This window comes from Typopeltis vanoorti, chromosome 5 (assembly GCF_054136105.1).
Source record: "Typopeltis vanoorti isolate ZY-2024b chromosome 5, IOZ_Tvanoo_1.0, whole genome shotgun sequence".
In the NCBI taxonomy this organism is placed as follows: domain Eukaryota; kingdom Metazoa; phylum Arthropoda; class Arachnida; order Uropygi; family Thelyphonidae; genus Typopeltis; species Typopeltis vanoorti.
This window is the reverse complement of record NC_143553.1, coordinates 67,869,821-67,897,115: the sequence shown is the minus strand read 5'-3', so window position 1 is coordinate 67,897,115 and position 27,295 is coordinate 67,869,821. Positions and strand designations below refer to the sequence as shown.

At 35.0% G+C, this 27,295-nt stretch overlaps 1 protein-coding gene across 2 annotated transcripts in view; it reads right to left on the bottom strand.

Annotated features, from left to right (window-relative positions):
* Window positions 1–27,295, bottom strand: part of Remo (Remoulade) — a 338,339-nt gene that overhangs the window by 304,636 nt on the left and 6,408 nt on the right. For both annotated transcript variants that reach the window (XM_090393156.1, XM_090393157.1), the window contains exon 2: window positions 21,322–21,393. In XM_090393156.1, the coding sequence (XP_090249282.1) occupies window positions 21,322–21,393 (72 nt within the window). The remainder of the gene's footprint in view (window positions 1–21,321; window positions 21,394–27,295) is intronic.

Sequence of the window (27,295 nt, the reverse complement as noted above, 5' to 3'; positions counted from 1 at the left end):
GGGTTCCCAAGGAATGGAAAGAAGGCAAAATAGTACCACTCCACAAGCATGGTTCTAAGACAAATGTCTCCAACTATAGCTCAGTCTGTATAACTGCAGTTGTGGTCAAGGTTTTGGAGAGATTGGTAAGGAATAGAATACAGGATTGGAATGATGGACATTAATTCTTTATGATGGTCAGCATGGATCTGTAAAGGGTAGGTCCTGTTTTAATAATTTACTTGCATTTTATGATAAGGTGACAAGTGTGTTAGATAAGGAAGAATCATACACAGTGATATTCTTTGACTTTGCAAAAGCGTCTGATAGATTACCACATGATAAGTTGATGTACAAGCTGCAGAGGATGGGAATAGATAGCATATTGGTTAGATGAATCAGAGACTGGCTCTCTGAACGATACCAGCAGGTTGTATATGATGGAGCAGTGTCTCAAAAAAAGGAGGGTAACCAGTGGATTGCCCCCCCCCCAGGGTTCTGTTCTTCGGCCCCTCTGTTTAAGTTGTTTGTAAACGATATATCATGTGGACTGACTAGGGATATTCAGTTATTTGCTGAAGATGCAAAGTTGTGAAGGATTATAAGTAACACTGCTGATATTAATTCCCTTCAGGAAGATTTGAAAAGACTTTTTACTTGGACAAAAGAGTGGGATTATAGTTTTAATATTATTATTATTATTTGACACCTCCAGGGAGTCCACAGACTCATTAAGGGAGGGCACCTGCTCTACAACTCTCTCCACAACTGACCACAACTACACCATCTACTACCAACCACCACCACTGGTATTTCCACAATCACAAACATCCATGCCCATGGTGGGATTCGAACCCACAACCTTTTGGCTGGCAATTATTATTATTATTATTAATACACCCTCCGTAGAGGGTGTGTAATAATAATAATAATAATAAAAGAAAAATATCAATAAGTGCAAGGTGTTGCATTTTTGAGTGCAGAAATATGAGGCTGTGTAATATATCGATGGTGTCGTACTGCAGGAAGTGGATGAGATCAGAGATTTGGGAGTGATGGTTGACAGTAGACTGAAGTTTAGAGGGCATATCTGTAGTGTTGCAAATGATGCACATCATAGTGCTACCTATGATAAGGAGAACACTAACAGGCAGAGATAAGGAAGTGGTTATGTCTTTGTATAAAGCACTGGTCAGACCAAACTTAGACTATTGTGCTCAAATCTGGTTACCTGGTTTTCGGTGTGATGAGGAAACATTGGAGAGGATCCACAGACGATTCTAAGGCAATATCAGGACTTTGGACTGCTGACTATGGAGAGAGGTTGAAAAAATGTGAATTAAAGAATTTGGTGGATAGGAGAAAAAGAGGTCTTTATATCCAGAGGAGATTATAAAAAGAGTACAAGGTGAGAGGGGAAAAAACAAGATGTCATCCCTGGAAGTTATGTAAGAGTATGAAGAGGAGTGCAAGGAGTAGTTTTTTTAAATGAAGAATTGTCAGTGAATGGAACGCATTATTGGAATGTATTGTTAACGAAAGGAGTGTTAAGGATCTTAAGATTCTATATGATAAATATGTTGTCAGTTGAATGACCCTCCCATGATAAGTCTACCGACTCCATGGAGGGTGTAATAATAATAATAATAAAAGAAGAAGAATAATAACTGTCCATTAATATTTCTGTTCTATTTTTTGATGCTCATCTGATTAAAATATAGCTATCTGTTTATCTCATTCATTCATTCATTCATTCCAAAGACAGTTATAGCAAGCTTGTCAGGGTAGTGACATAATGCATGGCGATATACACATCTGAAAGCTCCGTATAATGGCATACTAAGGTAATCTGATGTGATAAATTATATCATGTCTTTCTCATCTGTTCAATGAGAAGATGTTCATCTCTTCCATCTTCCCATTATGTGTGTTAAGCTCAGTGGCCTTCTCAGCCAAGTAACATGTCATCATAGAAACCTAATTAATATTATTAGCACAGTCTGCTATGTCTCTCAATAGTATGTTTTCTTTGACCAATCTGTCTGCTTTGGAGGGCAAAAAAAATCAAGTTCCCAGAAAGAAAAGCTGTGCCTTCATGTATAACTAAGTCATTCACTTTCATAAAACAAAAGTGCTTCTAAAAGCTGTTTGTATTCTGGACAGCATTTGAACTTAAATCAAAAGATATTTTCAAAACCTGAGATATAATTGTTCATTTATCTCTTCCATTTCTTCTTGAATATTCTGTATCTGTCATTTTAGAAACACTTTTAATACAGTCTAATAATGCAACACATATAGGACCACAGTAATAACTTTAATTAAATAAAGGTACAAATTTTGTACCTTTATTTAATTAAAAATAAAGGTACGAAATTGTTGATAGTGATGTTTTTCTCCCTGGTGCAGGACACCAGAGCATACAGAGGATTTGAAATTGGAAGTGATCACTATTTAGTATTGAGCAGAATAAAATTGAATTTCATATTGAAAAGAATAACATGTAAGAAATTTTTAAAGAGAATAAAAGTTGAGCAGCTCTCAGAAGTGAACTGTAGGCTAAAATACACAAATATTATTCAAGAAAAAATGAAAGAGAGTGAGAACAGGAACCAAACCTCGGCGATTCAGTGGCAAGCCTTCAAGAAAACCCTGATCGATTCAGCCAGAGAGGCATGTGGTGAGGTTGTCTGCAAAGGATAGAAAAATCAGAACTGAATGGTGGACACAGGAAGTTAAAGAGGCAGTGAAGGAAAAGAAGAAAGCATATCAAAAGTTCCTGGCAAATAAGTCAGCTTGTGCTCTTAGAGAATACAGAGACAAATGTAAGAAAGTTAAATACTGTGTAAAACTAGCTAAACAAAATTCATGGGAGGACTTTGGCAAGAACACAGAAAATAAATATCAAGAAGCTGGCAAAATATTCTGGAGGTTGTTGAAGAAGCTTAGTAACGGAAGAAAGAGTGCTGTGAAAGGAGTTAGAGATGATAAAGGTGAGATGAAAACGGGAGAAAAAGATATCCTCGAAGTATGGAGTAATTACTTCGAAAAATTGCTAATGAAACAAGCAGTGATGACAGCACAATGGTAAAAAACACTCAACAGGCATACAGTCAGGAACACATATCCATACTTGAAGTAGAAAAAGCCATCAAAGGCTTGAAATGTGGAAAAGCAGCAAGAGTATATGATATTCGACCAGAAATACTAAAGTATGGTGGTATAAAAGTCTTAAAGTGGCTGCACTGCATAGTTCAAAAGGCCTGGAAGAGGGACAAATTCCCGATGATTGGAGTAGAGCTCTCATAGTACCCATATATAAAAAGGGAAATAAAACTGAACGTGAGAATTACAGAGGTATTTCCCTACTGAGTGTTCCTGGCAAGATTTATGCAAGTATACTTGAAAAACAGTTGAGAAGAATTGTGGAAGAAAAGCTTGGTGAAGAACAAGCTGGATTCAGGACAAATAGAGAGGCTATCAGGATCAGATCTTCACTTTACGACAAACAGTTAAGAAAGCATGGGAATATAGCAAAGATCTGTATTTAAGTTTTGTCGATCTGGAAAAGGCATATGACAAGGTGCCAAGAGAGAAGCTATTCAATACGCTACAGTCATATGGTCAATGGGAAATTATATCAAGCAATACTTAGTCTTTATTTGAGTTGTAAGTCAGCAGTTAGAATTGAAGGAAGTACAGGAAGATGGTTTAATGTTAAATCTGGTGGGAGACAAGGATGTACATTATCCCCTCTGTTATTCATTATCTATATGGATCACATTATGAAGGAAAGTGGTATTAAACATGATATCAGAATTGGAGATGTTAATGACAGCTCTTTGCTTTATGCGGACGATGTTATACTTCTAAATAAATCTGTTACAAGTTTGCAAAAGATTCCCTGACAAAATTGAATAACTGTTGTAATAGATATGGTATGAAGGTCAGCAATAAAAAGGCAAAGACAATGAAAATAGGTCGAATCATTGAAAATGTCAACTGTGTGGTGAACAGAGAACCTGTGGAACAAGTAAAACATTTCAGCTATTTAGGCATGATTTTTAGTGAAGATGGTAAATTAAATATGGAAATAGACAACAGAATTCACAAAGCTGATATGGTAGGAAGTCAACTGAATAAATTCATATGGAATAAGAGAGAAAGTAGTTAGAACACTAAATTAGCTGTATACAAGACAGTGTTCAAACCAGTTTTAACTTATGGATCTGAGAGCTGGTTCAGAAGTAAAACACTCAACCAAAGACTAGAGACCGCAGATACGAGAGTTCTGAGAAAGATTAGAGGCGTGAACAGATGGCATCAATAGCAATATCAATATTAAAAACAAGGATATTAGGAAAGAACTTGACATTGTCAGCATCCAGAAATGCGTTAGCAGAGCTAATCTCAAGTGGTAGGATCACTTAAACAGAATGGGCGAGGAAAGATTAGCAAAACAAGTGTTCTCTGCCAGGTGGGCAGGAAAATGACCTAGAGGACAACCTAGAGGAAGAACTCTAGGTCGTTTTACTAGAGGTCTTTACCATATCAATCCACCAATATATAGGTGGATTGATATAGTACAAAGTGCCTTAGATGATAGAAATATAAGATCTGATAATGTCAGAGTCTTGACAAGTAACAGACTGATTTGGAGGAAAATTGTAATTAGGAATTTAGTAATGATGTAAATTTTTCATGTAGTACTATCATATTCTGTATACCCCTTGAGGATACATGTCAGGAATTTGATGATTATGATGACAACAGAATCAACAAAGCTAGTATGGTTGGAAGTCAACTAAATAAATTTATATGGAATAAGAGAGTAATTAGTCAAAACACTAAATTGTTAGGTCTTTTTGGAAAATTGGAAAATTTGAAGAGAGAAATGGATAGATTAAAAATAGCCATATTGGGAATTAGTGAAATGAGATGGACTGGAACTGGAGACTTTTGGATTGGTGATTACAGAATCATTTATTCAGGTGATGAGACAGCAAAAAATGGAGTTGCGGTGGTTCTCAATAAGGAATGGGGAAGAAGAGTAATCAACTCAGTAAAATGTAGTAGCAGATTGATAATGGTAAAACTAGAAGCAAAACCAACAAATATTACAATAATACAAGCTTGCATGCCTACAAGCAACCACAGTGATGATGAAGTTGAGAATCTAATCAAACTGACCAAGAAGGAAGATAATCTTATTGTCATGTGGAATTGGAATGCAGTTATTGGTGAAGGCAAAGATGGTAGAGAGGTGAGACAGTATGGATGCCGAAATGAAAGAGGAGATAGACTTTTGGAGTTCTGCCACCAATTCAATCTGATCATTACTAATACCTGGTATGAGGTACCAAAAAGAAGAAGGTATACTTGGAAAATGCCAGGGGATATTGGAAGGTACCAAATAGATTATATTATGACAAGAAATAGATTTAAAAATCAAGTAAAATCATGCAAAAGTTACCCGGGAGCTGATGTCAATAGTGACCAAAATTTGGTTTTATTGAAATGTAATCTGAAATTTAAAAAGTTGTCACACCAAGGAAAAGGCCAAAATGAAACATAAATAAACTGAAAACAGAGGAAAACCATAGAAACTATAAACAGCAAACTGATGAAAGCATTAAAACTGGAGAGAGGGAAAAGAAAAACATAGAGAAAAATGGACTCATTTGAAGGATACAATCATCAGGGCTGCCAATGGCTGCATAGGATTAAGGAAGGAGCAAATAAAAAAACAATGGATCACTATACATAATAAATAACGGAAAAACTCACGTAGAAATATTATTTAATAGTATAATTTTCGCCTGTGTGTCACAGGCATCTTCAGTACAATTAGGCACAAAAATTGTACTGAAGATGCCTGTGACACACAGGCGAAAATTATACTATTAAATAATATTTCTACGTGAGTTTTTCCTTTATTTATTATGTATAGTTATGTCTACTCACGGTTTACCTCTTTTAAAACTTAAACAATGGATCACCCAGGACATTCTAGCTCTAATAGATGAAAGAAGAAAATACATAACCTCCCTAAAGGAAGAAAGTAAAGACAAATATAAACATATAAAAAATATGATAAATAGAAAGTGTAAAGAAGCAAAAGAACAATGGTATACAGAGAAATGTAAAGAAATAGAAGATCTAACAAAAACTGGAAGAATCGATAAAGCTTATAACATTATAAAAGGAATAAGCCAGCAAAACAAGACAAGAAGTACAATTATCAAAAATAAACAGGGGAACATACTTATAGATAAGGAAGAAATTTCGGAAAGATGGAAGGAGTACTTAGAAGATCTATATAGTGGAAAAGATCTAGATGCCAAGTCTATAGAAGATGAAACAAGACTTGATATGGAAGAAATTGGTCCAACTATATTAAAAGATGAATTTGAATGGGCACTGAATGAATTGTCAGCCAACAAGGCACCAGGCACTGATAACATCCCCTCAGAATTAATAAAATACTCAGGAAACATAACTAAGTCATACCTTTTCAAGATCATAAAGGTTATTTATGAAACAGGGATCATCCCCAAAGATTTTACACAATGCTCTATCATACCCATTCCTAAAGTAAATAATGCAAACAAGTGTGAAAATCATTGAACAATAAGCTTAATATCACACGCTTCGAAAATACTACTCAAAATTATACAAAAGACTAACAAAGAAGGTTGAAGAATGTGTTGGCAATGACCAATTTGGATTCAGGAAACAGCAGGGTACAAGAGAAGTAATCCTAGCTCTAAGAACAGTTATTGAAAGAAGATTGGAGAAGAATCAAAATACTCTGATAGTCTTTCTTGACTTGGAGAAAGCCTTCGTTAGTATTGACTGGAATCAAATGTTTCACCTCCTGAAAACAATAAAGGTATAGATTGGAGAGATAGAAGGCTCATATTTAATCTTTACAAGCATCAAGAAGCCCTAGAAGCAGCCAGCAATACAACAAAAACCGCAATAGCAAAAATACATAGAGGTGCAAGACAGGGGTGCTCTCTTTCACCCATATTGTTTAATCTGTACATTGAAGATGCAATAAATAAACTGAAAGAACTAATAGAAACTGCGTAGATAGGCTTATGTGTTCGTCAGACATGTTATGATAGGTTTCACGGTATAGAAGAACACAGATGGTTACGAAAATAACTATTTTCTTTTCTTTTTTCTTTTTTTTTTTTGTAACCTAGATGGCGCCATATTAGGACTTTAGTCTTGTGTTGCACGCTGCAATCACTTATGCTGTCCCCACTGTTACACCGGATTGTGGTTGTCTTGCCTTTGTAACAAACTTTGTGTTCTGTGCTCTGAAAATGCTGGATATAAGACCAGCGAAATATTAGCCTTTAAGTTAATAAATAGTTATTTTCTTAACCATCTGTGTTCTTCTATACCATGAAACCTATCATAACATAATAGAAACCGGAACTAAGATAAATGGAATTGATATTAACTGGCTATGGTTTACGGATGACATAGCAGTTTTAGCTGATCACGAAACAAACTGAAAGCCACCCTAACAAAGAAGGAAGAAATCTTCACACAGTATAGCCTAAAAATTAATTATAAGAAAATAAAATTATTAATTTTGTTTTCTTAAATTGGTAAAGCAAATCCAATGAAAATAAACCTAGAAATAAATAATAACCTACTACTACAGTTATCCTCTTTTAAATATCTTTGAAGTCTTATCACAGAAGATGGAAGAAACCAATATCAGATATTAAAGCACAAATAATCCTAGCCAAAAAAGCATTCTATAACAGAAGAAACGTTTTTACCAGTAAAGGACTTAGCATTCAGCTCAAAAAAAAGCTAGTGAAAACATACATATGGAGCATTGCATTATATGGTTGTGACGCCTGGACTCTAACAAAACAAGACATGAAAAAAAGTTGGAGGCATTTGAAATTTGGTGCTGGAGAAAGATGATGAAAATTACTTGAACAGAAAAGTAATGAAGAAGTTCTGAATATAGTTCATGAAGAGCAGTCATTCATGAAACACATCAATAAGAGAAGAAAAAGCCTAAATGGACACCATTTGAGGCATGGGGGACTGTAGAAGGAAAGAGGCCACGAGGCAGACCAAGAATTTCATATATAAATAACATAATGATGCTAACTGGCGCTAAGAGTTATGAAGAGATAAAAAGGAAGTCACAAGACAGGATGTTGTGATGTGCTGCTATATTTAGCAATTTTCAGATTGATGCACCAAAGAAGAAGAATAAAGAAGAATGTCTTTTTATTTTCGTTTCCTTATTAGAGTACGTATTTAAGTATGATCCAAATTGATCCAGTCTTCTCTAAATCCTTCTATCTAAATTTTATATCTTTCTCCCTAATATATAACCTGGGTTGACCTCTAGAGATATTTCCTCTTCAGAAACTGGCAAATTTATATTTTAACTGGGCAAGCCAGCTTCCTATAACAAGAATATAATTCAGGATCAGGGAAATATTCCTAGGTTTTAGGCATAGACGTTATTCTAAATTCACACACGAGTATATAGATCTCGGTTCCTTGCAATCATGACCTAAGATCTAATCTCTATTATATAATTTTCTAAACTCTTTCCCGCTATTTCGTTCGAATTTTATAAATGGCAGGTTGACACCTCGAATTCAGGCAAGACTCAGATTCAAATAACAAAACATGTTTATTAATACTAAAAGACAAGTACATTAAATCTTGTATCAAGTTATCAAAAACTTCTGAATTTCTAGCTAAGTTAATGTCTTTTGCTTATATGTACCTGTTCAATACTAATCTGACTTTCTCACATAAACTGACATGCAAAATCATGTAATACAATGGATAATTTAAACAATGTTACACTCAAGTCAAGTTCCTTCATTCACATTTACTTTAGATAGACACTTCTCAAATCATTTCTCTCTTAGTTAAGTTTACTGACAAAGAGTTTTCACTATTTCAATCATATACACGTTAGAGATTTATGATATACAATTCTTTGTCTAATAGAATTGGCTCTAATAATTACTCTATCCTATCAAAGTTCTCTAAAATGTCCTCAGTCTTGCTTTATCAAGACACAAATTCTACCTTCAAACAATCTCAAGATATAAAACAAAAGAGTCTTTACTTTACCAAATCCCTCCGAAGGTCTATTAGCTGCCACGTGTTGCTCGGGTCATCCTTTGTCTTGTGATTGAGTTGTTCCGTTCTCTGCTATCGGACACAAATCAAGAAATGGCTGTTGCTACGAGCTTTCTCCACTCACTCAGGTGGGTCGTTCAGCGTTTGACACCATTCTGCATGAGCTGTTCATTCTGGTACAGATCTCTGCAGAATACCTCTCAGCGCAGGTCATGAATACGCCGGCTGCCGGGTTGATCAACCTTATGCAAGGGGATCAACCTTAGGTTGATCCCGTTGCTTTCCCTCGTTGCTATTAGGTGTTGTTTTCGAGGAAAAGCACTTATGTCAGCCTTCCCCGTAAGCTACAGCCTTCGGCGTTACGACAGGTACTTACGGCTTAGACGTGACCGTTGATCCTATTATTCATTTCTTACCTAGTGACTTAAGATTTTACGATAGTTTGATAATACATAAATTAAGCCATTATTCCTTTACATGAAATGCTAATCAGACATTATTCTTGATTTTTTTTAGCTTTACGTTTTACAATAAATAAATTCCAATATATTACTCATAATGATACATAGTTTCATATACAACAACTTAGGTGTTTCTCACCTTCCGCTGGTAAGCAGGTATTATGCAAATTTCTTTGTAATTTTGTAAAGCTTATATGTCAGATCCTGAATGAATAACTCGTCAATAAGTTCTCCATTCAATATCTAACACTGTATACAAAACAGCGTTCAAACCAATTTTAACTTATGGATATGAGAGCTGGGTCAGAAGTAAAACACTTAACCAAAGACTAGAGACTGCAGATATGAGAATCCTGTGAAGGATTAGGGACATGAACAGATGGCATCAATGGCAATATCATATTAAAAACGAGGATATTAGGAAAGAACTTTACATTGTCAGCATCCAAGATTGCGTTAGCAGAGTTAATCTCAGGTGGTATGGTCACTTAAATAGAATGGGCTAGGAAAGATTAGCAAAACAAGTGCTCTTTGCCAGGTTGGCAGGAAAAAGACCAAGATATAGGTGGATTGATACGGTAAAAAGTGCCTTATATTAATATAGAAATATCTTCTTCTTCTTATTATTGTGCTATCTTCTATCGAAGGTCAGCGACCATCTTGGCGAACAAACTGCGCTCTTGTGCTAATCTGAGCAGTTGTGCACTGCTCTTTCCTGTCCACGTCTTGATGTTGTCAAACCATGATATTCTTTTTCTTCCTATAGTAGTTCCTTTGCCACCAATTCTTCCTATCAAAATAGTTTGTAGAAGTTGGTATTTGTATTTGCAGTTTCTCATGATGTGGCCAAGATATGTTTTTCGTTTCTTGATTATTTGTACAAGATGTTTAGCTTTGCCAATGGATTTTAAGACATCTTCATTGGTAATTTTTTCTGTCCATGATATCTTTAGCATTCTTCTGTATAGCCACATCTCAAAGGCTTCGATTTTCTTGATGGTTGTCGCCTTCAATGTCCATGTTTCAACTCCATAGAGCAGAATAGACCACACGTAGCATTTCAGCATTCGGCATCTGACTTCCATGTTTAGGTCTTTATTGCAGAACAGTGTTCTCATTTTCATGAAGGACTGCCGTGCAACTTCAATCCTTGTCTTTATATCTATTTCTGGATCCCACCGTTCATTAAGCCAGCAACCAAGATATTTATATCTTGACACGTGATCAATATTTTTCCCATTGAGTGTCAGTTTCATTGATGAGGCTGGATGTTTGCTGATGATCATGTATTTTGTCTTGTTGATGTTTATATTTATTCCCATTCTTTGGCTTTCTATGTATACTCTGTCAATGAGTTTTTGGAGATCCATAATATTATCTGCAATTAGCACTGTGTCATCTGCATATCGAAGGTTGTTAATAATCTTTCCATTTATTGTGATTCCCTCTGAACATTCTTCCAATGCTTTTTTAAAGATTACCTCTGCATATATGTTGAACAGGAGTGGTGAGAGCACACATCCTTGTCTCACTCCTCTTTTGATGTTAATATCACTGGTGGTAATATTGTCTAATTGAACGGTAGCTGACTGATTCCAATACAGATTTGTTATTAGTCTTATGTCTTGTTCGTCTAGCCTTATTTGTTGAAGGACTTCTATTAAGTTAGTGTGTCTGACTTTGTCGAATGCTTTTTCAAAATCTATGAAACACATAAAGACAGATTTCTGTTTTTCTATGCATTTTTGTATCAATATTTGGGTACAGAAAAGGGCCTCTCTAGTACCAAAACCATTTCCAAAGCTGAATTGTGTTTCACTTAGAGTTTCTTCACTTTTTCTATAAATACGATTCTGAATTACTTTCAAAAATATTTTTAATGTTTGGCTCATTAGACTAATAAGTCGGAAGTCACCACAGGAATTCACTTTGGGTTTCTTTGGGACAGTGATAAATGTAGATTTGAGCCAATCTGATGGAAATTCATCACTTTCATATATTTCATTAAATAGTTTTTCAAGAAGTTTGATGTTATCTGGTTCTATTAATTTTAAAAATTCTCTTTGCACACCATCTGGTCCACTGGCTTTTCCTGTTTTACTTGTTCGTATAGCATTCTCTATTTCGCATTTCATGATTGCTGGTCCTTGAATGTTATCTTTTATATTTATAGGCTTCTGTCTAGTATCATTGAAAAGTTCTGTTACATATTTTATCCAAATCTGTGCTTTATTCTCTTCTTCTAGAACTATTTTTCCATTTTCGTCTCTTAGAGACACTATTTGCTTTTTCCTCAGTTTTCCAGAAATTTCGTTGATTTTCTTATACAGATTGAAATTATCATGTTGTTTTTGAAGCAGTTCAATTTCAGTACATAAATTTTTCATCCAATTTTCCTTGGCTTCTTTTATTTTTTTCTTGATGATGTTATGTGTTTCTGTATACCTGGCAAGGTCTTTGTTTTTGTACATTCTTCTTGTATCAATAAGAGAAAGAATCTCATCTGTCATCCATTTCTGTTGTTTTATATTATTCACATAACCTACTTCTTCAATACTTGTTGTTACGATGGCATTCTTTAAGCTATTCCAAAGAGATTCTACACTTTTATTTTCTTCTATGTTAATCTATTGTAATCGGAGGTTAAGCTGTGTCTTGGCACGTTTATTTATGTTCGGGTCTTTCAGTTTTTCTACATCAATTTTCTTTTTCTTCTTTTGTGATTTTTTAGCCGATTTTAATCTAAGACGTACTTCTGCAACTATGGGATTGTGGTCTGATGAGATATCTGCTCCAGGATAAGTCTTTGCACTCTTTATACTACTGTGGAATCTTTTATTTATCAGTATATAATAAATTTGATTTCTGACAATGTTATGTTGGTTATCTTGAGGCGATTTCCAAGTGTACAGTCTTCTGGGTGGAAGTTTAAACCAGGTATTTGCTATTGTTAGATCTTCTTCCTGACAGAACTGGACTAGGCGATCTCCTCTGTCGTTTCTGGTGCCTAAGCCATGTTCGCCAACAATTTCTCCATCACCCCCTCTTCCCACTTTTGCATTGAAGTCACCCATCACTACGTTTATATCATGTTTCTTTGTTAGGTTTTTAATCTCTTTTAGGTGTTCATAAAACTCAACATCTTCTTCACTTTTGTCAGCTGTGGGTGCATAAGCTTGGATGATATTTATGTTAATGGGGTTTCCCTTAAGTTGTAACAGCATTATCCTTTCAGAAAATGGAATCCAATTTATTACTGATTTATTGATTTCTTCATCTACTATTACAGCTACACCATGTCGATGTTTGTTCTCATCTTTCCCAGAGTAATACATTGTCGTATTATCTTGTTGACACTTTCCAGATCCTGGCCATCTTGTCTCGCAAATTCCCAAAATCCGGATGCCCAGCCTCTTCATTTCTCTTGTGGCATTTCTTAATTTGCCAGATTCATACAGAGTTCTGACATTCCAAGTTGCAATTTTAAAAGTAGACACCATTTTGAGCCCAGAGATTCTTTACACCCCTGTCCCATTTAAGGGACGCCGGGAACTTGGGGCCAATTGTAAGGGTTTGCTCGCCATGGTGGTTGTTCTGGAGATAAGGTAGAGCAGTAGTTTCTCCATTTGCTTTCTGCTCTGCAGTATTACAGACATACACAATATAATCATATTGCCATCTGCAAATCTCTGATCACAAGCTTTTCCATCATCATTTGGCTTCAACCATGTGTCAGTACTGACAATGCTGCTTCCCAATGTCAGGGGCAGTGACCACAGCAGGTGCTTATTTAATGGCGGCACTACTCGCCATGTCACCGAGTTGTCAATGGGCTTTGTGAGGTTTTAAGTAAAACAGAGTTGCCACTTCTGCTCCCCCACGCCCTGATAGCTCAGTCGCTGTTGGTCCACGGCTGCTTATTCGCCAGATTGCTCTGCTTATATCGCAGCTAGCCTCCATATCTGACAGCTGTTCCCCGATCTGCCACTTGGGGACGCACCTGGTAGTAGTCAGCTCTGCCCCGGGCATATTTCTTATAGAAATATAAGATCTTATAATGTTGGAGTCTTGACAGGTAACAGACTGATTTGGAGGAAAATTGTAGATAGGAAGTTAGTAATTATGTAAATTTTTCATGTAGTACTATCATATCCCATACACCCCCCCTTAAGGGTACATGGCAGGAATTTGATGATAATGAGGTACGTTTAAAGATTCGACTTATTAATACAGTCTAGTTTTCACAGTATATTATACTTACATGATATTATATTCATGCTTTAATCCTTTATCCAAGCATAAGCAAACAAAGTTTGTATGTGAAGTTTCTTCACAACTAGTCTAATTGTATATAGAGGCTACTGACTTCACATCAATTATTGTCAAGTATATCATACTTTGTAGTCCAACAGTAAAACTTTCTATAACTATCTCTGATCTTTGAATATTTAATAACATGGTGATATACCATTTTACTACTTGTATATAAAAAATATGACTTCTGCACTGATTTAACCTCAGTTTCTTCCTAAATCTGGCTGACACTAATGAGACTTTAATAAAGATTGAAACTGGTTAGTGGTGGCCCTTCCCATAATGTTTTTACATTATGATATAAGGTAAATGAGTCAATGGCCTCTATATAATAGTAGACTAGTTATAAAGATACTTCATTTGCAGATTTTGTTTATGGTTGGGTAAAAGATTAAAATCAAGAATATACGAGGTGTGACAATTTATTTCCCAGAATGCAACTGTAAAAATACCTACGTTTGGAACTATACATTAGTGGTTACTGTTGTCTTTGAAGTAGTCCCCTTGTACATTTATACACTGGTTTAGATGGTGTTCCAATTTTTGGAAACAGGCCTGGAACTCTTTTTCCCAAATACTCTCGAGTTCCTTTATCACATTATGGTTGATATCAGCGATGTCAGAAAATCTCGTCCTTTTAACGCAGTCTTTAATTTTGGAAATAGCCAGAAATCACAGGGAGCAAAGTTGGGTGAATAAGCAGAATGATCTAATTCGGTAACCAATTTTTTGGCCAGAAACTCTCTCACAATGAGTGCACTATGTCTTGCCACATTGTCGTGATGGATGACCAACTTGTCAGGCCACAATTTCGGTCTTTTTCTCCAAACAGAATCTCATAATCTTTTCAGCACCTCTAAATAGTATCGTTGGTTGACTATTTATCCCTGTTCAATGAGTTTGCGTCAGTCATTTTTGTTTTTGGCTGTCCACTTCTGGGGGTTGTCGTTCACATCCTCTCACCCAGCTTTGAATCTCTTATGCCACTCAAAGACGCTTGACTTTTTCAGAGCATCCACACCCTATGCCACTTTCAATAGTTCCAACGTTTCAGTAGCAGTTTTGTCGATTTTCACACAAAATTTCATGTTAACGAGCTGCTCCAAATTTTGATCACACATTTTTATGCCAAAGTTCACACATAGATCTCTATTATTTTTGCATTTGCAAACTATGTGTGTGTGTTTGCATTTGCAAACACACACACACATTAGTTAAAAGATGTACAAACATGATTACTCTTGTGCCTCCAACCAAATCACCACACAGGCGACAATACACAGCCGTTCCTGGAATTAAATTCTCACACCTCGTACAGTAATCCATCAATTATCCAATCACAGCATAAGAGCAGTTTGCTTGTCAGATAATTGAAGGGTTGATTAACCAAAGGTATAAATACCTGGTGTACACCTGAAGTCATTTGACACACTAACCCATTTAATGGTCAGTTATTTGAGGGTTTGTCATTGGAAGGTCAGATAATAGAGATTACTGTAATTTCTTGTTAAGTGTAATGTACTTTCTAACCCAGCAGTAAAACTTTCTATAAAGTCCAGTTTCGTGTTTTTCAGAGTATAACAAGAGATGATGAAGGCTGCAAAATTTGCTTTATTCTAATCTTTGATATTCTTGTGACTTTTACTTAGTGGTAAACTTAGCCTCTTTCTTGGAGTATGAAATAGATAGGAGTGTACACCTCTCCTCAGAGACTATCTGCATCTTGCAATTCCTTTAAGTGTTACCATGGTGCTCTTTAAAATAGCATGTAGTAGGTTTCCAGACCCTTAGGAGTGTGCATATATGAGTCAAGTTTTTGTCTCATAATACACAGATGAGGCTATGCAAGACAAAAAATATAAATGTTTAGCAGTGTTTACCAGTTTAGCCATTGATTTCAATGGCTAAACTGGTAAGCTGAACCATCAATGATAACACTGATGGTTCAGATTTATCACTATCATTAAGCAACCATTAAGATCATAATTTATTACTTGCTTTTAAAGCTAAAGTTTACTTTCCAGATAAAAGCATATGCTTAGGCAGCAGCAGCATTCTAAATATTAGATATCTTCCAAATGTTCTGATTGACTTCTCATAATAAAAACAATCAGGACAGTTCTTTAAAGATACAGGATTTTCAATGATAGTCAAATAAAGCAATTATTCCAAAAGCAAGTGTTTATTTTTATCATTTTTTTTATCTCTGTAAATTGGTTTTATACTCAGAGTGTTTATTAATTACACAAAGGCTCAATTCTGATTGGTGCAATGACTTAACTATTTCTTTTAGAATCTGGAAAATCACTGACTCAAGACCAAATAAAAAATACATATTTAATGAAACTAAAAACTATGTATATTGTAAATAAAATAAAAGTAATAACATAACTACAGAATTATTTGGATCCAAGGCCTTCTAAAATAAAATTATACTTCTCTAAAGTATGTATGTATGTATATATATATATATATATATATATATATATATATTTAGAAGACCTTGGATCCAAATAGTTTTGTAGTTATTACTTTAATTTTATATACAATATACATAGTGTTTAGTTTCATTAAATGTATGCATTTTTTTATTTGGTCTTGAGTCAGTGATTTTCCAGATTCTAAAAAAATCTGGAAAATCTTTATCTTAGAGAATAAATTCATTCTCTCTCACTCTGATTCATTCTATTAATAGTTTGTTTTACATAAATCAGTCTATCAGTCTGAACTGTTTTCCACAATGAATTCCTACAAACAATAAATTCATTAAAGTCAGTTCTTTATTAGACCTTTATTTTCAATATATAAAACTTCTTATTAACTTCCCTGGGACTATGCAGTGTTTCATTATTTAGCATAAATTGTCACATTCCTTCTCACTATTTCACTGGAGTATAAATATTCTTACCTCAGGCAATTTTATTACAAGACGAACAAATCATAAATTCATTACCAGAGAAAAACAGTTCCCCTTGATACTTTATAAATACTGTATCAAAGTAGCTCTTCATTGAAGCCACTTTACAGTTTCATATTCATCTAATTACATCACTTGTTGTTCCAATAAATCAAAATCACTGCCATCCTTGAGACAGAAGGTGAAACTTTTCATTTAGTGTTTCTTTGAACATTGAAATAAAACATCTACTTAATCTCCTTTCACTTGTCAATAGTTTCACCAATCCAGTCAAAGGTTTCACTACGTTACGATTCCCTTTTTGGAATCCACTATTAATATATATTCCGACTGTCAAGTTTACTTAAAAACTTCCTAAAACAAAATTCTCTGATCTCCGTTCTTAAACTTCCATTCTCTCTCTATTTGTTTTTCTTGCTTCCCGGATACCAAACGCTATGTCAGCTGTCAATCAACGATCAATCTCCTTGGTGTGCATGTGAACTCCATGTAAATGACAAGTGAGAAGTTACGTATACTGGCTGACACGTTCTCTAAGTTAGCATAACGAGAATGTCTTCACGAACCACAACAAATATCTCAACACTTAACAATTTTAAATTACAAATAAAACTTAAAAATATGAAAGTAACACAACTATTAAAATCTAGTAAGTACATCAATTTCAAATTGCGTTATATTTGATTTTGACAATAATTTTTCATTTAGCTATCATATCCTGTACACCCTTTGAGAGTACATGGGAGGAATTTGATGATGATATCAATAATGGGAATGTCGCTATTCTAATGATATATTAAAATAGAGAAACAATTGTAAAAAGATTCATAATTGTACATTATGATTGTTTTAACACTAGCAATGAATCATGGGAATTATGGCAGGCTATTTTCCTTGTACTTTATTTAAAACACAAAAGACAAAGCAAGATGATAGAAAAGATACTGGTTATTCACAAATATTCATGTCCCCAGCGGGATTCAAACACACATTCTGTTGGTAGTTTGTTTTGGCATGATGTTAAATTGGGTAGGGCAATAAGTGCTTAATGAAAGGAAACAAAGGTGTGATATAGAAGTCCAACAGTATGATCTGAATAACATGAACAAAGGATAATGCTTATCAGTTCATGGCAAACTATAAAGTTGGCACTTTGGGCTAAAAAGACTGTGAATAACCTACACTGCTGGAAATTGATGATTTTGTAGATGATGGTTCACAGGAAGTTGCAGCTCAGGGAACACATTAGCAAAGAGCACAATGGACACAAAGAATCACTTGGATGATGAAAAACACATCAACAAGTAAAGATAAGGAAGTTATTATTCCTCTTTATAAGGGTTTGACTATATCTACAATAGTGTGTTCAAATAAGATTACTTGAGTTTTTTGGATGAGGATGGTGGAGAGTATCCAGATGTGCTAATGGTTCTCATAAGAACCATTTTACAGACCTGACACCATCTGGATTTCTAGTTACAAAATTCAGTTAATAAGCAGAAGAGTGGAGATATGATAAAAACAAAAGTGTTTGAATGGGTCCAACTGAGTGGTCATGAGTGCTTTGTTAGGTGAATGAATTTAAATAAAGATATATAATATCTATTGTGTGAATACCAGTTAGTGTGGTGTTCTCTTTTATTGTAATTGAACAGCACTCATTATATCAAATTAATGGAGTTTTGAGATAACTTAATCTTCTACGTTTCACCTTTATGTTAAAGTCATCTTTGGGAATAGCACCACACTATTGTAGGATAACAATGTCTGATACTAATGAATCTTCCCAGCCTGACATCTTGTGACAAAAAAAAAAAAAATAATAATTCCTATTACTGACCCAAGTTGTAATTAGTAATTATAATTGTAAATGCAATTTCATAATTACATACAAAAATATTAAGATCACATCGGTTATTAGCTACTTGAAATTTAACAAGTTTACATTAATACAGAATAGTCAACAATAGAACAAGTTTTTTTTTTTTTGTTTGTTTGGTTTTTAGGACTTTAAGACTAAATACAATAACTACACCTCCATGCAAAGAATTAACAGGACTCGAAGCTACAACTAATTACAACTGGATATCAATAACAGGAATTTTTGATTGGCTGGTGTAAAGAATTTATGATTGTTTTATATTAAGATTTTATATTTCATCTTCACCGCAGTGAGGCTAGGAAGGTTAATCAGTATCAGACATTATGTAATTTAGCAACTAGCACAGTAATACAGTGCTAGTTGCTTTTGTTATGTCCCTTTTCTATCTTACGATTTTCGTTTGTCTTACAAATTGCCTTCGTCTATATTCTTCTAACTTCTACTTTCAAGACATCACCAAAATTCCTACTAATATCTGAGTTATTGTTCCCCGTAGTATCCCTAGTATTTATATTTTAACTGCGCCCTTTGGGATATTTAATTTAAGATATTTTATACATAAACAGAGAAAAGGAACTCAAATATCTGAAAGTGTAACTATTGCAGTCGTGACACTATTTCTTGTTACTCAACATTAATTCCTTAAACTTCCCGTTTCTTAACATTAATTCCCCGCGTGATTAGGCTCGAATGTTTCTAAGCGGTGCATTGGATTAGCGATATCAGACAACTTCTTTATCATTAAACAAAAGGTTTATTATTTCTCTAAACATGGTACATATCAAAATACTCAACTAAATTACTTACACACTAAAATTAGCTTAATACAAGTAGATGGGCTATGATTTGACAAAAGCTACTACGATCATGCCGCCACAAAATTTCATACAAAACATGAATTCACATAACATGGACAAATCAGATTACCACACACTGTTAGATTATTCAACTTCAAGTGCACTAACAAAATCATTAACTACTCTAGCACATACCTATGACAATTCCGATTCTCTACACATCACACTAGGCATTCAAATTCCTCAGGCTACTTGATTACTCAATTCACACTAATCAAACTCAATATTAACAAAACCATTTACTTCATTAACACACAACTATGTCATTAACTTTCCTTTTACAATATATTAGGCACTCAAGATTCTTAGGAAAATTAATTATTCACAAATTATCAACACTAGCTAGCTTACTTTTAACACTCTCTATCAAATTCTAAAGTCCTATTATAATTTCTCCCTAATCACTTTAACAGTTCCGTATTATGACAATGGTACCTATCACAAACAACTTCTAGTTAACATAAGACAAATTTCACAATACCTTTCTTTAGCTTCACTTACAGGCCTTTACCTTCTACTGAACGAACTTGCATGCATAACTTCTTGCAATTCAGGGCTATATAAACATCTGCGCGGTCGGCTGTACTATCTGAAACGAGGATATCGATATTTTCACAGCTTCCTATGACTCTATGGTATATTTCACTTTCTATATAGGAATACGGGAATAACTTTCCCGCTCACCTTCGATTCCTTGTTGCGGCAAGAGGATATAAGCCATATCTCTCCACTCAGGAACACCGTGAAATCCACTAGAAAACCAAACTAAAACCACCGCGACTATCCAAACGTTTCTTCTCCTCTGGCAAAAGGCCTCAAGCCTCCTTGACTATCTAAACGTCTTCTCCTAAACCCAAAAGAGCCTACTCTTCGAACAGCCTCGAGGGGGGGGGTTTACCAACCCTTTTATAGCTGCTCCCCCTAACGGCGCCCTTTCTTACTTCTTTTCCCCGCCTCCTACTTGTTTTCCGTCTGTCTACCAATTGGGTAGCATTTTGCCGCCGTACGTCATTTTAATTGGCAACTCGTAACGAAGTTTCTATCCGGGCATAGGCCCTAAGCGATATTCCGTTATTTCTCTTGTTAGCCTCTACCTTAACCCCCTTTTAAACCTTTTCTCAGAATTCTACTTAATGCTTAATCTGTAGCCTCTTACATAGCGTATTTCATGACTCATTCTTTTATACTTATACACTTAACTCTTTCATTCTTAATCGCATTACTATATTAATTCTTAGTTAGCTATTTATTTAATACAAATTCCTTGTTTAGTCATAATACATCATAATACATTTTTTTTCTTTTGTTATCTTAACTAAACAATAGACCTTTACATTTTACTCAATTTATACTGGATGCAAGAATATTTTATTAATTAAATTATTCCTTTTATGCAGGGGTTTTTATTTATGTCATTTATTTTTCATGTTACACCATGATAACTGAGAATATTATATTCTCAAGATATCAGGTGTAACACTTTTGAATATAGTGCATGTATGTATATGTTCCTAAAGATAACTTTAATCTAAAGGCTGATACAGAAGATACTTTTAATGTGATTAAAGTTATTCACCTCAAAAAAGTCGACTTCATAAATCTAATATAATGAATGGGTTGTGTGGGCCTTCCACAATGAGACTTTTGACTCCATTGGGGTTCTGATATTACAATAACAATAACTGAAATCAGAATATAGTAATATATAAAAATGAATAACTGCATTTACAAGTTGTAATTAAGCAATATTCAAAAATATAAACTCACAGCTTTATAAGGCCAGGAAACTTTGAAAAGCTTGCATATTTTATAGTAGTTAAATGATTTTCTTTTATTGACCTAAGGAAAAATAAATAAATAAATAAATATATATATATATATATATATATATATATAAAAGAAGCATTAATAAAATCACAGAAAAGTCACTCAAATGATAAAAGTTAAATTTCATAAACTGGATAATTCCAAGAATTAAGAATATTTTGTTCACATATCAAAATACTGCCCATGCTCAATTGTATTTGCACCATAGAAAAATAATTATGGAGGTGTTTTCCAGAGTAATGGTCTAATATTTCATGCTATTCAAGCACTCCAAAAATAAAGTCACAATCATAACATTCAGGTATACTGAAATTGTAAGAGAGGACAGTCATACAGGTCTATGCCCCTTTTAATATTTTCTTAACTGTCATCTTCTGCAGTTAACAAGACAGATGTGGCAAAGATTCCCCTTTGCATCCTGATAGAAGGTGTTGTTCTTGTTCCTGATCTCTTGAATCTCTTTTTTTTTTATCTTACACATTTTTCTCAAAAAAATAAAATAAAATAAAATAAAAAATATATATAAAAAAATAAATAAATAAAGATAGAGCCACAACAAGCAATTTGGGTAAGCCTATATAAATAAGTAATGCTATTCATTTTATATTTCAGTCTGAATATTACAAGTAATCATAGATAGCAATGATACTTAATTACAAGGTAGAGCTCAAACAATGCATTGATTTGAAAAGGTAAGAGCTGTGCAATGTTATAACTTAACTGTTATAAAACTCTTATAACTTAATTATTATCAAAAAATTTAGTAACGTGATTAAGGATGATAATCCTAGTTGGAACTAGACCACATCCCATGTTTATCTGGATATTCTCTTTCAGGATGTTCTTTCCCACTTAAATGTCTCCTCTTGAATAATTGTTAGTGATTATATATCTAATGAGCTACAGCCAAGAAGAATAGAAGTGGAACTGCAGGATAGAGAAAAGAGCACATTTGAGGCTATTTGGTGTGAGATTGAAATTAGCAGAACTAAATATACAGTTGGGTGCTGCTATAGGTGATGGAACAGATGGTGGAGATAGTATGAATAAGCAAATAGAAGAAATGAGTGGAAGGAGGGTAATTATTATGGGAGATTTCAACTATGGTAACATTGATTGGAAGGAGGAGAGAATACATGGGAGGAAGGAATTGGATTTTATGCGGCTATTAAGGGATAACTATCTGCGACAGCATGTAATGGAAAATACTAGGGGTCAGAGAGTGCTTGACCTAGTAATTACATCTGAAATTTTGACTGTAACGCATATGACCACGTTGCCACCAATTGGAGAGGGTGATCATAGGGTCTTGACTTGGGAGGTGGCTAAAGGTGTGGAATTTACAATTAAGTCAAGGTACATGTGGAATTATCGGGCTGGTAAGTATGACAAGCTTAGGAGATTGATTGGTTCAGTGCCATGGCACGTACAACTGCAAGGGCTAGAAGTTGATAGTGCATGGGAGGCAGTAAAGAAGTGTTTCCATGAAGCAATGGCTGACTCTATAGTATTTTTAGCAGTCTGCTGTTCTCCATTCAATTTAGATGTTCTAACCATTTTTATTTATATTTACTTATATAGTAGTTAATTGGTTTTATATTCAGGGATTGTAAAATTTCTTCATTTGTATTATGGTCTCACTTGGTATATCCAGCTGTATTTCTGAGAAATTCCATTCACTACGATATAATTTGATGTAATCTGTAGTCCGAATAATAAATCAAGTAGGGGTTAAATGGACGAATAACACCATTATGCTTGAGCTGCAAAAAAAGAAACAACTATGGAGAGAGAATTTAAGGAGAAAGGTGACCTGCAGGCACATGAACTGTATAAGGCACAGGCCAGAAGGGTAACGAGTGTGATAAGAAAAGCAAAAAAGGATTATGAAAGAACATTGGCCATGCAGGCTAAAGAGAATCCTAAACAGTTTTTTCGATATGTTGCAAGTAAAAGAAAAAATGTATATGGCAGAATGATTTTAAAGAATGCCGATGGTAGGGAGGTAACCGAATCAGCTGATATAGCTGAATTACTGAGCGAGCACTTTGCAAGAATCTATCTTCCAGGTGGTGACATTGCAGAAATGAATGAACCAATAGATTATACAGGTATTGTGGTGAATGAAGTGGAGGTGAGTAGTCTATTGCAAAACCTCAATGTCAATACATCTGTGGGATTGGATGGTATACCAGCTCATGTCGTACGTGAAGCGGCTAAAGAATTGTCAGTACCCTTGACCATTTTGTTTAATTTGAGTCTCGGATCTGGGTTAGTCCCGAGGGGATGGAAAGAGGGGAAAATAGATCCACTGCATAAAGGAGGTTCCAAGACTGCTGTTGAAAATTACTGACCAATTAGCATATCAGGAATCGTTGTCAAGGTCTTGGAGAAATTAGTCAAGAGAAGAATACAGGAGTGGATAGATGGAAATGGGATACTGTATGGGGGACAACATGGTTTTGTGAAGGGTAGATCATACCTCAGTAACTTGCTCACGTTTTATAACACCGTGATGGCTGAACTGGATAAGGGCAATGGGTTTACAGTGATTCTACTGGACCTTGCCAAAGCCTTTGACAGGATACCACATGTTACTCTAATCAGTAAACTGGAGCAGATGGGGATGGATATAGGGTTGGTGAAATGGATAGGAGGGTGGTTGATGGAGAGATACCAGAGAGTGGTTTATTTAGGAATGGGGTCCAAAAGATGGCCTGCGACTAGTGGTGTGCCGCAGGGTTCTGTTCTTGGACCACTACTTTTCAATTTGTTCATTAACGATATAGGAAAGGATCTGAGAGGAAGTGTTCACTTGTTTGCTGATAATGCAAAGTTGGGTAGAGCAATTGTGAGTGCACAGGATGTCAAAATTTTGCAGGATGATTTGGATAGTTTGGAAAACTGGGCTAGGGAAAATGGATGTCAATTTAATGTGGCAAAGTGTAAGGTTATGCATTTTGGAGTGAAAAGATTAGCAGCAGTATATCACATTGGTGGAACTGTATTCCAGGAGATTGATGAGGCCAGGGATTTTGGAGTGTTGGTGGATAGGGAGTTAAAGTTTAGGGGGCACATTGCAAAAGTGGCCAAAACAGCTCATCAAATCACTTGGTTGCTGAAAAATACTTTAACAAGCAGAGACAAAAAAGTTATTGTTCCTCTATATCAAGCCTTGATAAGACCCCATCTAGACTACTGTGCCCAGATATGGGTGCCAGGGTTTCCTCTTGATGGGGAGGAGGTGGAGAGGATCCAGAAATGAGTGACCAAGATGATAGCAGGGCTATGGAATGAACCTTATGAGAAGAGGTTGAAGATTTGTGGGTTGCAAAAATTGGTTGATAAGCGGAAAAGGAGTGATATGATTGAGACATTCAAATTACTGAAATCCAGAAGATATTTTTGAGAATAGGATTGGTGGTGGGAGGACTAGGGCCATACATGGAAGATGGACAAGAGTGTGGTTAGCAGGGGTGTTAGAACTAGGTTTTTTACTTGGAGAGTGGTGAATGAGTGGAATAAGCTGCCAGAGTCTGTTGTGGGTGCTATGACCATGAATGAGTTCAAGGTGAGGTATGATAGATACTGTGTGAATGTCGAATAGTTGCTCTTGACATGATGTTAGGGCCTCCCTCGATGAGTCTGTCGACTCCTTCGAGTTGCCCAAGATAATAATAATGATAATAATAAATAATAATAATAAAATAACAGTGTTTTTTTTATAGGATATACAACTGACATTGCCCTTTCCCCCATGAAAGTTATACACAGAAGCTTTTCTGAGAATCAGTAACATATGTTTATCTTAAAATAACTGTTTTGGGTGATTTACCAATCCTATTATCAAATGACATGTCTCCTGGTTTCTATATGTGGTTGGGGGGGCCTTGTGTGGACCCATATTAAATCTGTGACTGAAGGATTCATGCTCAAATGCTCAAAGGGATTTCTGGTTCAGCAATAAAAATCCCCACACACCTGGAAATCATTTGCAGATGCCCACTATCTGGCAAGCAAGAAATGTGCTTGGAAGTGATACCAGCCCTGCAACAAGTCATGATGAGTCTTCTTCCCTGGATTATGGGGAAGAAGATTTACAACACCAATGACCCTTGAAGGTGCACCAACTAGTTGAGAAATCCTGGCTGGTCTATCCAGGATCACCTCATGTTGCAATGTGATGCATGCACACACCATACCATCAGGATTCTCTTTCCAGATATCCACAGTTCACACCACACAGCAAATCGAATTGAGTGCAGGACAGTGGATCACAGTAATAATAGGAGAAAAGGAAAGCAAAAAACATCAAGAGCAGCATAGCAAAGAATATAGTAAGGAAAGTACAAAAAGAAGAAGTAATAATAAAAGGCAGCACAATCACTGGGAAGTATCCATTGTATCCATTGCATACAGGCATCCCACATGGAGGGGCCACAAACCCTCCAAAGCCTAATAACTTTAACTGATCAAATGGGTTTATTCCTTAACAAGATTTGACAGTTAGCTTTAATAAATCTTTAGTCCAGTCTGCGAACATGCATGAGATAGTCTGGGTGTGTCTCTTCAGATTCGAACATCTCCTTACTTGTGGATCATTTCACTATCTTAGTTGAAGATGCAGTGCATAAACTGGACTTCTTCAAAATGACAGCTTCAATTTTTTGAAAAATAAAATATTACTGATTTTTTTGCCTTACTAATTATTATTTTCACTCAAATCTCCACAGAGTTCAAACAATTTGTGATAAGTTCTCAGGACTTATCACAAACAGGATTTAGGACTTCTCATGACTTGAGAAACTTGTGATAACACTAGTTATCAAACAGAATTTGTGGAATCACAGGTTTACTATTTTTACATTTACCATTCAGGTAATTTACTGAATTAATATTCATTTTCTAGTATATGTATGTATATGTATGTATATATATATATATAAAAAAAAAAAAAAAAAAATATATATGTGGGTTTCCTGAAAGTTGTGTTATACAATATTTAACAAACTGAAATTTTGGGCATAAGTCAAATTTCATTTTGCAGAACAAGAATTTTAATATCCAATGAGAATGTTGCTATGTCAGAGAACAAAAGTCAAAAACTACATAATTTTTTAAATGTTAAGTTTGTTTGTTTTTTCTTTCTCTAAAAATTACAAATTTTTGTATATTGTTCATTTTCAATAATAAAATTCAAATTTTAAAAACAGTGAAGGGAATGATAAATAATATACAGTGTTAAATTTCTTAATACTTAATTTATAATACTAGTATATATCACAATATAGCATAACATAAATTAATATTATACATTTAAATACTGCAATCTCTCAATTATCCAATCTAGGCAGTATTCATTGCCATGCTTCTTGGAGGTATGAAATGGTTACTGCATGTTTCATCACAAGAGTAAGGTCTCCAGTTTGTCTCTCCCATTTAAATACTGCAATCTCTCAATTATCCAATCTAGGTGGTATTCATTGCCATGCTTCTTGGAGGTATGAAATGGTTACTGCATGTTTCATCACAAGAGTAAGGTCTCCAGTTTGTCTCTCCCACCCCACTTTTTTCTTACAACATGTAATGCAGATGATGGCCTTGCTGGGGATGCACATCACACTGTTATTATTGAACTAAGGAGCTGGTATTGACTCCATTTGAGGGTACAGCAGTAAAGCAACTTCCACAGGGTGGCTGCCAGATAGTACACAAGAATGAACCTGATGGCACTGCACTCTTGGAGATTTCCCAATCAGCTTGTGAATAATCCTGTTACTACTCGCTCTGCTATGTTGTGCATGGAAGAAATTCGAGTACAGCAGTATGTAGGGAGCACTATTCAAGACCAAGGGCTGGATTAACCATTAAGCGTGTGCTTAGGGCATCATGGAAAGGGGGGCACCACAGAATT